The sequence below is a fragment of the Acomys russatus genome, chromosome 17 (genome assembly GCF_903995435.1).
Source record: "Acomys russatus chromosome 17, mAcoRus1.1, whole genome shotgun sequence".
Classification (NCBI taxonomy): domain Eukaryota; kingdom Metazoa; phylum Chordata; class Mammalia; order Rodentia; family Muridae; genus Acomys; species Acomys russatus.
Window position 1 is genome coordinate 47,828,041 of NC_067153.1, and position 12,551 is coordinate 47,840,591.

At 39.7% G+C, this 12,551-nt stretch overlaps 1 protein-coding gene across 1 annotated transcript in view; it reads left to right on the forward strand.

Annotated features, from left to right (window-relative positions):
• Atxn10 (ataxin 10) overlaps positions 1 to 12,551 on the forward strand; it is a 137,010-nt gene that overhangs the window by 41,459 nt on the left and 83,000 nt on the right. Inside the window, exons 6-7 of the mRNA XM_051160140.1 lie at positions 4,370 to 4,450; positions 8,089 to 8,254. Of these exons, the coding sequence (XP_051016097.1) occupies positions 4,370 to 4,450; positions 8,089 to 8,254 (247 nt within the window). The remainder of the gene's footprint in view (positions 1 to 4,369; positions 4,451 to 8,088; positions 8,255 to 12,551) is intronic.

Here is a 12,551-nt window from a genome sequence, read left to right on the forward strand (position 1 = left end):
CTTTACAAAGTTCTCTTTTAATTCCAGCGTTGGTTTAATGCCAGTGTTATTTTTAATACCATGCTTTTGATGAACATAAATGTTGAAATCTAAAAATGAGAGGCCGCCTATGTTCTTTATCAAAATTTATGTGTGTGTTAGGGAGAGGAGGCTGCTTTAGGTCTCTTCCATTTCTGTGTTGATATTAGGACCATCATTGCAGCTTTAAAACAGGCAGATCTTTCCATGAATTTGTAGGTCTTTCTGTTGTGGATTGGGTTTCTCCTACCTTTATGTAGGTTCCAGGGGTTGGACTCAGGTTGTCAGGCTTTTTTAGGAAGAGCCTTTACCTGCGGAGCCACCTCCCTGACCCTGCAGTTTCACTTGTAGGTCTTGTTCCCTTTCTGTTGTAACCTTTGCTGTAGCATTCCTGCATCTTGATTTGGGTTTTGGCTTCTTGTTATTTCTTAAGCTGGAAAGGCAGTTGGATTACTGACGTGGGGTCTAAACATTCCCATCCATCAGGTTCCTTGTAAGAACTGTTTTAGAGGTCTGAATCTTGCTGTGCTGTGCTTTCAATTTCATCCAAATTGAGTCCATTGATTGCTTAGTTCGATTTCTATGTATTTGTGTATTCCCTAAATTCCTTCTTGATGATTTTTATTCCACTGTGGGTGAACACCCTATGTATGATTTCATTCTTTTGAAAAGTATTGACGTTGTTTATGGCCCACTGTACCATCATGGGGAATGTTGTGAATGCCCTTAGGTAAGTGTGCTCTGCTGGGTTTGCTAGAATGTTCCAGCAATCCAATTTCTTTCTTTTGAAAGAGGGTCTTGTCATGTGTCCCTAGCTGCCCTTGAACTAATAACTCTTTTGCCTCAGCCTCTCAGGTGCTGAGGTTACAAGTGTGCCACCTAGGCCTTGTAGTTCTTTAAGGTTTCTGTATTTATTTTCAGGCTCTGTTAAGTATATACACATAGTGTCTATGTCTGTGGTCATTACATAATCATGTAGAGTCTATGTGTACAGTTGTTTTGTGATTACATAGTGTGTATATTTACAGTTACTTCATTATGTCCTAACAGATTGATCTATTTTTCATTGTAAAACTCATCAAAAAGTTTGTTGTTTACATTTTATTTTTTGTTTTTCACATTTTAGTAATGTTTTCTATCAAAATAAGTGTCTTTGTGGATTTATTCCTCACAAGGGGCAGTGTGGTCAGGGCCCACGTAGCCTTCTGGTATTTGAGCCTCTTAAATGTTATTATGTTGAAGTTCTAGCTAAGTTTAAAAGTATTTACTCTTTTGAATATCATTTGTATTTGAATTACCATATGCGAGTAAACAGCTACTGTTACACGAAAACCTTACTCATTTAATAAACTGGGAAAACACCCCTCAATATGTACACATAGCATTTGCAATCATTAAGGATGAGTCCCCAGCGTCTGCTTATTTTGAGCCACCTTGTAGTGGGGTTCTGTTTTATTTGGTAGGTACTAGATAGGTAGCTGGAGTCTGTATCTTGTCAGCTTGGAATAAAGAACCAAGCTCATAATGGGCAAATACAAAATCTACTTCAGTGTGCCTCAGAGGCTGCCAGTGGTCACCAGGCAGTGAGCCTTAGCAGGAACAGGAGGGGAAGTAGTCCTCAACTGATAATGTGTGCAGTTCACAGGCTGCATTCGGCTGGGAACTGTCCAGCGGCTTCCAGAAACTGTTTTACTGTTAAATCTGAAGATCCCTTTTCTACCCTGTTTCTCTTGCTTGGGCATTCACATGGCTGATAAAGAGTACCAGCTACATGAAGATTTGTCATTGTCTCAATGTTTTTCCATTCACAAAAGGGGAAAGATGTAAGGCTATAATAATAGCTCCAGATCTTTCTGTTTGGGTAGACTGGAGTAGCGAGAAAGTCTTTGGCATTGCATTTGGCTTGAGTAGTTGGATAATGTTTTTTTTTTTCCCTCTACTTTTGTTTCTAATTTTTCATAGTATAAAAATGATGCAAATAAAAACCATCACACACCAAAATTAACCAGACCCACTCCACTCCCCAATATATAAATCTCAGTGACTTTCTTTATATTTAGGACAGCCATTCTTAAGCTGTGGAGCTTCACATTGAATTCTCCACAATCACCTTTGGGTATATTTTTACCCACTTAGCCCCAACCCCAAACGCAAACTATCCATAACAGAGTTAGACTTAGAAAAACACTTAGCTTTTTAAAATACTTTTGTAACGCATACCCATCACCTACATTCACTCCTTCTTTATTTCCTAGTATTTATTCTGTATTTATTGTACCTACATATACATTTGTTTACATGTGTATTATTGGCAAGATTCTGCATCTGAGAGAGAATGTCTTCCTTTCTGAGATTGTGTGACCTCAAGTAGTATAATATATTTTAAGTCCATCCATTTTCCTGCAATTTTTTTATTATATTTTCTTTAGAGTTGAATAGTATTTGTGTGTGTGTGTTTGTGTGTGTGTCTAATATTCATTATCCATTTATCAGTGGACAACTAGTTGATTTCCAGTTCTTTGGTACAGACAAGACAAAACAAAACAAAACACACAAATATCTCTGTGGCAGGGATTGGAGTTTGCTGGCTCTATGCCCAGGAGTGAAATAGCTGGGTCATATGGTAGTGGTGGCTCTTTCTCTGCTGTTGGAGGAGTAATTTTGGAAGTAAAATTTCTAGTTGCTGGTACAGTACTTGTAATATTGTGATTTGGGGTAGAAGGGAGGATAGTCTTGCTGTGTTTTCTAGGCTAGCCTTGAACTTGGCAGTCTCTCTGCATATGCGTCCCTTGTGTAGGATCGTAGGGACACACTACCATACTTGACTGAATGCTGTGTTTTTAACAAATTTTCTCATGAGAAAATTTTTGATTTCCAAGTAGCTAAATTATATATGAACAGGCTTTAGGATTCCAATTTTATTTGTGAACCTAGTTTGGAATGCATGAATTCCTCTTACTCCATTTGATAACCTGCCTAAATTAATATGAATACTATTGACATTCATTATTGTTAGAACTATTTAAATTTGAGTAGTGATTGATAATTTTAAAGAATCTGTAGAAGAGATAGAATACTTGTTTAGATTTTTTTTTTCAGAGGCGGTGGCGTGGGGCCATGGAGCTTTACGTAGGTAGTAGCCACTGAGCTCCATCTCCAGTGTGGGATCTTATGCTTACATAGAGGGCAGCGTGGTGGTCATTGATGTGTGCCATTTGACTATCGCACTTAGTGTGGCATTTTATTTGTTAATGAGAGAGTAAATTGTTAGTGTATTTATTACTTTATAGTCAGCTTTCATTACTGTAACAGTATTTATAAACATCATTTTTCTTGGTTCTTAAATCTTACCGATACCTTTTGTTGTATACAATCGAGAACTATTAATGCTGTTCAGTCCTTTTAGATGCCACAGAGGTACTTTGAAGAAATATGCTTATAATCTTTGCCTCAGGCTTCCATAGTCACCTCGCTAGTCCAGATGAGCATAGTGCTTGACAGTGTGGATGTTTTCTTGGTAACTTGAGTACTCTTCAAGAGTGAAAAGTCAAGCCAGGATTCATCACTGCATTGTTGGCATATCTTTAAATAACAATATGACATGTCCGTTTTTCTGCCTCATCTTACAGCAGTAAGCTTCTGAATAAAACAGTGTGTTATGTTTCCTGTCTAGATCTGACATTGTAACTAAATTTCATGTACCCACTCACAGCAAAAAGCTCACAGAAAAGCTGTAGATTTTTACTTTCAAAAGTAAACTTGCTTTTCTAATTGAACAAGTTGAGTTATTTTTACATGGAAAATTGGAGAAAAGAGTATTTCAAAGATTCCCCCCTTGCTAATGCGAAGAAGAAGGAGAAGGAGAGGAGGAGGAGGAAGAGGAAGAGGAAGAAAAAGAAGAAGACCACCACCACCACCACACCTCCACCACCGATTCATGAACCCTCTAAAACATAAAAGATCACAGTAAACTTGGGACTGGAGAGATGTCTCAGGGGTTAAGAGCATTTGTTGCTCTTATAGAGGGCCCGGATTCGATCTCCAGGACCCACAGAGTGACTCACTGTGGTCTGCAACTCCAGTTCCAGAGGATCTGTCACTCTCTTCTGTTTTCTGTGGTTATGCATACATGTAGTGCATATATATACTACATTCACACTATATGCATGTGTACATACACACAGGCAAAGCAACGTATACATAAAAATTAAATATTTAAAAAAGATTGTATTTAAAAATGTTTAATAAAATGAAAGGTTTGTCTTTTGTGTAAGATGTGTCTATAAAGTAGGTGAGGACAGGCATTTTATGTTGTTTGTAGTAACCAAAATTCCCTTCCTTTTCCCTGTAGCTTCTTGATTATTACAGACCACTTCCTGAAAAGCCCAGAATTGGTGGAAGCCATGTATGCCAAACTCAGCAATCAGGAAAGGTAACTCCCTACAACAGTGTGGTTTTGACTCTTTTGCAGTCCATATAGTGTCCTGTAGCCTGGACTGAGTGCTGTGGTTTCTCATTGTATGTGTGTCTGTGTGGTGCTGACTTTACATTGCTTGGTGAACATCACAGCATAGCCATAGGAAGCAATGAGTTATATAGGATCATAGGATTCAGATTGACACTATTATTTAGTAAAAGTATGCTAAAGAAATCAAAATAAAACCAGTATATTTGGATGTGCTTATCCATATCACTAGTTTGATTATGGTAATTCACACCCAATAGTGTACTTTTTGTTACAGAGGAAGGACATTTATGAGGCCTGTTCACACTCAAGCTGATAGGGAGCAGAGCGGAATCCAAACGTGTTCCTTCTACCACGGGAGTGCTGAGTGAGCCCTTTATGGTGACTGACTTCAGCCATCAAACGAATGAAGGGCTGCTGTGTGTCCATGCTGATGTGGAGAGGCCCATGCTGGGGAGGAGGGGCTGTAGGGTCTAGGGCTCTGGGTGAAGTGGGAGCTTGGTACCCTTTCCCTCCTTCTGAGGAAGATTGAATGTAATCTTTGTTCACAAGTGTCCTTTTGGCAGATCAGTAGGACTGAAACAAATAAAGAGTTTTTCTCAGTGGGTTTCAGCGACAAGTAAAATTTTCTCAAATCCTTGGGAGAATCAAGGGGGCAAAGTGTTACTCAGAATGTTCCCAGACTGTGAGTCAGATGAGGAAGCCCACTTGAGAGCATGGGAAGGAAGAGTCTTTGCAGTGTCGGACTCTGTCTCCATGCCCTTGCATTAGAACATCTGATTGGGTCAGGGGCAGCCCACATTTTAAAATATGTTTGTGGATTGGTTAGTAAAACAGGTACTATACTAAGCATCATGTTGGTGAACAGTGAGCACACTCCCGCCCAGTGTGGTGTGGGCAATAACTGCATTATTCTGTGCACGTGTGAGCATGCTCTCCTCATGTGCTCATTTTTTCATTGCCTGTGCACTTGGTGGCTAGGGATGGTGTTGAGTATCTTCCTCTATTATTTTCCAGCTCCTTTCAATTCATTCATTCATTCATTCATTCATTCACAGGCGGAGTCTTTCACCAAACTTGAAGTAAGTTCATGGTTTTGGCTAGGCTGGCTGGCCAGTAGGCTCCCAAGATCTGCTTGTCTCTGCCCCCAGCACTGGGGTTATAGGGATACAAAGTCATGGCTGGGTTTTATATAGGTGCTAGGAATTAAGTTCAGCTCCTCATTCTCATAGCAAGTGCTCCTCAGCCCTGGCACTAAGGTGTTACTATGTGAGCTGTACAGAGACATTTCATACTCAAGCTGCAGCAGCGCCACTGTCCTCGGATCTGCACAGTCACTGTGATGCGGGCATTGCTGCTGAGACTCTGTAGAGGAATGCTTACTGAGGTTACAGAGGGAGGTGGTTCTCCAGCCTTCTGACCCTGCCTTCTGTGCATCTGTGCATCTCTAGGTACAGAGGAGGTTTGTCAGCAGCTCTCATTGCCTTGGTGTGGTGAGCTTGCTTTTCTGGGTTAATACGACTTCTGGCCTTGTAGCATATAGAGTTCAACAAATTGCACTTTTGGAGAAGTTCAAATCTAAGTTGAAAATTTGCTGGAGATGCCAGTCCTTGAATTTGAATTACAGATAAAGTATTTATTGCTCTAGAATGTTCATAAAACATTCTTTCTCCCTCTTACCCTCACTCTTGGTTCTCGCCAAAACCTTCTCAGGATTGCATTTTTGTGACTTTAACAACTATAGCCTATTTCTCTTTAACTGTAAAATTGGTTTGTTTTGTTTTGTTTTTGCTATAGAAAATTTCCCAAAGTCTTTCACATACTCATTGTTTAAAAAGGCCTGGATGTCACAATTTTGAGAGACAGCAGTCGGACAGACAATGAATGAATGAATGAATGAATGAATGAATGAATGTATCTGCCCATTTGGTCACAAGTGAATTAGAAGTAGAATGGTCATCTCAGCTTAGTGCCTTAGACAGAATCATGGGAAGTTGGCTTGGAAATGAGAGTGTGCCCAGGGAGCCTCAAGAGGCCTAAGGGATAGTTTGTGGGTTAGGGGAGGGAAGCAAGTCTTTGAATCTGATGTATAATGATTCTGAGCTAGGCCTAGTGGCTTCCCATCCTTGTGCCTGAGTAAATCAAGTAATAAATAGCATTTGTTAGGCCATGTGCTTGTTTTCAAGGAGGCACAGTCACGTGCTACGAACATTGTGGTCTGCAGAGAACTTGTGTGCCAGCCATCCTGTAAGATTATAAGAGTTTGGGCTGGAGAGATGGCTCAGAGGTTAAGAGCACTGTCTGCTCTTCCGAAGGTCCTGAGTTCAACTCCCAGCACCCACGTGGTGGCTCACAACCACCTGTAATGAGATCTGGTGCCTTCTTGTGGTGGGCAGGCACATGTGTGGGCATAAATAATAAATACCTCTAAAAAAAAAGAGATTATAAGAGTTTAAAAATACTCATGATGTCATAGGTGTGGGACAGCTGTAGCCATTATACAATGCTTTACCTACGTGTTTGTGCCGATGCTAGTGCAAACCTAGTTTCTCCCAGTTGCCAAAAAGTACAGCACATACAGTTATCTATAGTGCACAGAACTTGAGAGTCAAGAGTAGTTTGTGTTTAGCATATAGTTAATTGCTTTATATTAGAGTAAATCAACGTGCTGAGTTAAGCTGGCCGCAACTCATCTGTATCATTTCCTTTTTTCTTGCTGCTGATGATGATGATTTGTGTGTGTGTATACATTACACAGTGTATGATGTTTGTATATGGGAGTGTGGGTACCTGCTGGATTACAGATGTTTGCTATTTTTTAGACTGACATCTTTAATGTAAACTAATTATATTGCTTGTCCTGTGAAGGTTTGTGAGGATTAAATGAGATAATGTGTGTAGCATGTAGGTCGGTGTCACGTAGTGACTTAAGTGTTTGCTCACTTCACTTTGCTACTATTGTATTGTGAATGTATTTGTAAAATTTAAATTGCCAACCTTTCTGAAATGTTGAATTATTTTAATGTTAAAAGTAATGGATATAAAAAGTATATTGTATAAGTCTGGGAGTGATGATGCACATCTTTAATCCCAGTACTTGGGTGCGGAGGCAGGTGTATTTCTGTGAATTCGAGGCCAGCCTGGTCTATTGAGTGAGTCCAGGACAGCCAGGGCTACACAGAGAAACCTTGTCTCAAAAAATGATAAAACAAAACAGAATAAAAAAGTATATTGTACAGTTCTTGCTGCTATTAAGTCACATAGAAGAAAACAGACAATTGGCAATTAGCTTTATTTATTTGTTCGTTCATTCATTCATTCATTTATTTATTTTGGATTTTTTTTTTGAGATAGTTTCTCTATGTAGACCAGGCTGGCCTTGAACTCAGAGAGATCCACCTGCCTCTGCCTGCCTGAGTGCTGGGATTACAGGTGTGTGCTACTGTGCCCAGCTAACAATTAGTTCTATTAATAAAGTGTTTCCTGGCTAGATATTAAAGTTTTTAAAAAATTTAAAGTGAAAGTAACTCTTAAAATGTCCTCTGGAAGGCATTCTTGGTAATGCACAGTGTGTTACGTACTCATGCAGTGCTCTTGTTTTACAGGGTTACACTGTTAGACATTATGATAGCCAAGATAGTGGGTGATGAGCAGCTGACAAAGGATGACATCTCTATATTCTTGCGCCATGCCGAGTTGATTGCAAACTCATTTGTGGATCAATGTAGGAATGTGCTAAAGTTGGTCTCGGAACCTCACACCGAGGATAAGGTAAGGAGACAGATCGCAGGCCTGGAGGGGGAGAACAGACATGCTCTCTAGTTCAGTCAAGTCCCTTGTGAAGTTTCTTTCTTAAAAAGGTTGAACCAACATTCCAGCATGCCATGTTCTCAAGTCCTATACTGGAGTTGGCAGTAGCTGAAGACAAGGTGGGTGAGCTTGGATACTCATTCAACGTTAGAAGCTGTGCAGAGAAGCAGACAAAAGACCATCGTGTGCCCTGGAGTCCTGGGAGCTTCCTCACTTCTGGCGTGATTGATGCTATGTTTGTGATAGTGTGGCCTGAGAGTGACTGCCCTCTTTGTGCTTGGAGTCATGGCCACTTGGCTGCTGCCTTTCTTGCCCTCATGTAGGCAAACAGTTCTCTTCCTGTGAGAGAGGGGAGGAAGTCTCAGCTTAGACTTACCCTTCTGGAGACAGTTGCTTCTGTTCCCAGTAGGGGGAGCAGTGAGGTGTGCTTTAAAAATTAAATTGTTAGGAAACACTTTAAAAAAAAACTTCAATATTTGTTAAATCACAGCTGACTTTAAATTGTTCACAAGACTTGTGTTTAAGTAATTTTAGTATCATAGTGAGATGTAACTGCACTCTCGCGTGCTCTCTGGTGTGTGTGTCTGCGTGTGTGTCTGTGTGTGTAAGAAGCCAGTGCAGGATGTCAGGTGTTGTCTTTTATTGCTCTCCACCTTAACTGTTTTGAAACAGGGTCTCTTATTGAACTAGTAGCTTGCCTTTTTGGCTAGGCTGACCAGCCACAGATCTCTCTGGATCTGCCTGTTTGCCCTCCAGTGCTGAGATTCCAGGCACATCAATTAAACAAACAAACAAACAAACAAACACACAAACAAACATGGTACCAAGGATTCAAACTCTGGTTCATGCTTGCACTGCATGTGCTCTCACGCATTGAGCCATCTCCTCAGTCTCTAATCTGTTTATGTAGAAAATTTTATATTTTTCCTTGAAATAGTTTCTGTAAGGAAATATGCTAATTTGCATATACTATACTTTGAGATAGAAGTGGGGATAGAAAGCTAGCGAAGGCTTGAAGAACATGGTTGAACCAACATTCCAGCATGCCATGTTCTCAAGTCCTATACTGGAGCCTGAGATGCTAACTTCTGAGAGTGCTATTCATGTCTAAACGTTTATGGCCTGTCTGTTGGCTGGTTGCCAGGGTCATCATGGAAGTCGGTGAGTGCACATCAGAGCTCTGCCTTGGTTACCCTCAACCAATCATTGACCAGCAAGCCATCAGTGATTTCTTAGGCAGACAAGATATTTGCTACAACTAATAACGTTTTCAGAAGACTATGGCTAACCGTTACAGGTGTGTTTATCGAGAGTGTTTTGGCCTGTGTTGTTTGCAAATACTGAGGCTTTCTTCATATGCTTCTTTGTAGAAGTAGTTGTGTGTTCAGATGTTCACGCTCATCTTTTGGTGCACTTATTTCCAGGTTTTGATGCATATTTAGTCTGTTTTGGCATAGATTAAGGTTGAGTTTACTGAATCATAGGTATTTGTCCTGAGCCTTGCCTTTCCTTTGAAAGGTTTATATTTCCTGATTCCGGTGCACTTTGAGAATTGCCCTTAAATGGAGGGGGGTTGTATTCATTTAGAACTTGCAGCCCCAAACTAAGCAACTTTTTGCAGTAGCGATTCATATGAGCTCATGGAACGAGTAAGAATGATGTCTTTGATTGTACAGACTGATAAGGATGATATTTGTGTACTTTGCTCATATTTCACTTTTCTGTAAACAGTTCTTTAGCTGATGTCAATGAAACAAAGTTAAGAGGTTCCTGGTTTGTCTAGTCCCACCTCTTTTCTGCAGAGCCATTTGTGTGTCAGTTTTTGTTGTGTACTGAGGCCTTCATGGTGTATTTGCACCTTAAGTTGTTTTGTCTCCTTTTCATCATGCTGTATGTACTGTTCTTTAGCTTGACTCTCCACATATGTGCCTTGCATCTCCTTTCATTTGAATACAGGTAGATTCTCACCCCCCCCCCCCCCCCGCCTTGTGTGTTTTAGAGAAATTTAGCCTTTTAAAAATTTTGCAATCCTTTACTCATTTACTTGGTGCTGTGAGGTGTGGTATGTGGATACGCCTGCAGGAGTGTGGAGGTTACAGGACAACTTGGGGGAATTGGTTTTCTCCTTCCAACATGTTGACTTCAGGGACTGAGCTTAGGCTGTGAGCCTTGGGAGCAAGCACCTTTGCCTGTCCTCTCACTGGCCCTACTGGATGTTTTTTAAAAGTTGAATATGAATAAAGTTTACTATTTAGACATAGGTTTTTTTCCCTCGTAGACTCTATTACGATACTGACAGAAAAGAAGTCAGCTTAATTCCACCTAACGTATTCCCCATATTAGTCGTTAAATTTCTTGTATTAATGAAGCCAATATTATTTTGGTATATCAATTAAAAATTATTCTCTTAAGGGCTGGGGAGATGGTTCAATGGTTACAGCCTATGCTATTTTTTTCAGAGGACCTAAGTTTAGTTGCCAGCACCACAACTGCCTCTAACTCAGTGTTTCTGGCCTCTGTGGGCACTTGCACAAATACCCACACAGATACACACATATATAACACATAATTAAAAATTTAAAACTTAAGAGTAAAGATAGGGCTGTGGAGATAACTGAGGCAGTGAAGTGTTTAGCGTATAAGCTTTGGGACCTGATTCTGAATCCCTAGGACTCATGTGAAAGATCCAGGTGTGGTGGTGTTCTCTTGTAATCCCAGCACTGAGGAGGCAGAGCCCTGGAGCTCATGACCCCTAAAGGCTACACTGATTAGTGAGCTCTAGGCTAGTGAGAAAGAGACCTCTTCTGGCCTCCCTAGGAATTCACTGTCATGTGCACAAACCCATACTCAAACACATGTATATAATTAAAAATAAAATACATCTTAAAAAACGTTATAAAACAGCCTTTAGGTGGTTGGTGTACCATTCAAAGTACTGCTAAAGTAATTTTAATGTACATAATTTTTACCCAACTGTTGGTTTCTAAGAATTTTTAAACCTACATTTACTTGTTCAAAACTGCAGACACTTGTACAAGAACGTTCGATACAACATTATTATAAAGGGTTTTAATAAGCTTTATGGCTGGGTATGGTGGCTCAGGCCTGTAACTCAGCACTCTGGGAGGCAGAGGCAGGTGGAGCTCTTTGAATTTGAGGCTAGCCTGGCTTACAAAGCAAGTCCAGGACAAGGAGGACTACACAGAGAAAAACCTTGTCTTATAAATAAAAAAACAAAAACCAAACAACAAAATTTTATGTCTACAGAAAACAAATTCAAAACAAAAATCATCATGCACTATGCAGAATCAGCCTGCTGTGTCTCTGGTGGACTTGTTGTCCAGAGGAGATAGCCTGGACTGTCACCCACTCAGCAGAAGAAGCTGAAGCATGGCTGAGTTAGTGGGTTACCCTTGATGCTGACTTCTGACTTTGAATCTAATCTTTTTATATCCCTCCTATCTCCTTACCAGCAAGTGAAAGCTTTGAAGACTCAAGGCATTAAAATTTGTTATTTCTTGATATTATTTGAGATTTGTAGGAAGCTATATTAAAGACTTATCTTAAATTTTTCTAAATAATATAAAGAATAGTATTATCAAAAAAAAGTTTTCTTTGTTGAAGAATTTTATTTTCATGACCTAAATTTGTAAGTGCTAATATGTTTTGTCAAATAAAGTATACTTGGAAAAAATATGCTTTCAAATCTATATATAGATTAGATTTCTGAAAAAATGTATTAGGATATTGACACTTGGTGGCTTCCTGGTGGTGCTTTCTGTTTCATATGATTTATATTATTTGGTAGCTTTGAGCTAGCATTTTCAAATAATTTTACGTTTTCTATCCTACCAACACATTGCATACAGTCTTAATTTTACCCAGAAATAATGTAAGCTCTTCAAGTTAGTGTTTTTTTAGATCATAGGACTTCATGGGATTTTTGTGGACAAGAAATTAATGTGTTTTGCAGGATGTTTGCATCTCTAAAGTGGAACTTTCATACTGAGAATGCTTTAAAAAGAAAGAATTTGCATAAGTGTTGGGTGTAGCTTGTAATTTTGAGCACTTATCCCGCTGTTGGAAGGTATTTCTGCTTCAATAAGAGCTTTGCTGACTCTTTGCTCCAAGAAGACATATGCCATGCAGTCTTCCCTGTTTGACACAGCTTTAGTGATCAGTCAAGAACATTTAAACACTTGTTCCTCTCTGCAGATGTTCAACATAGCACTTCACCCTCTCGTCATTATTTGTAACA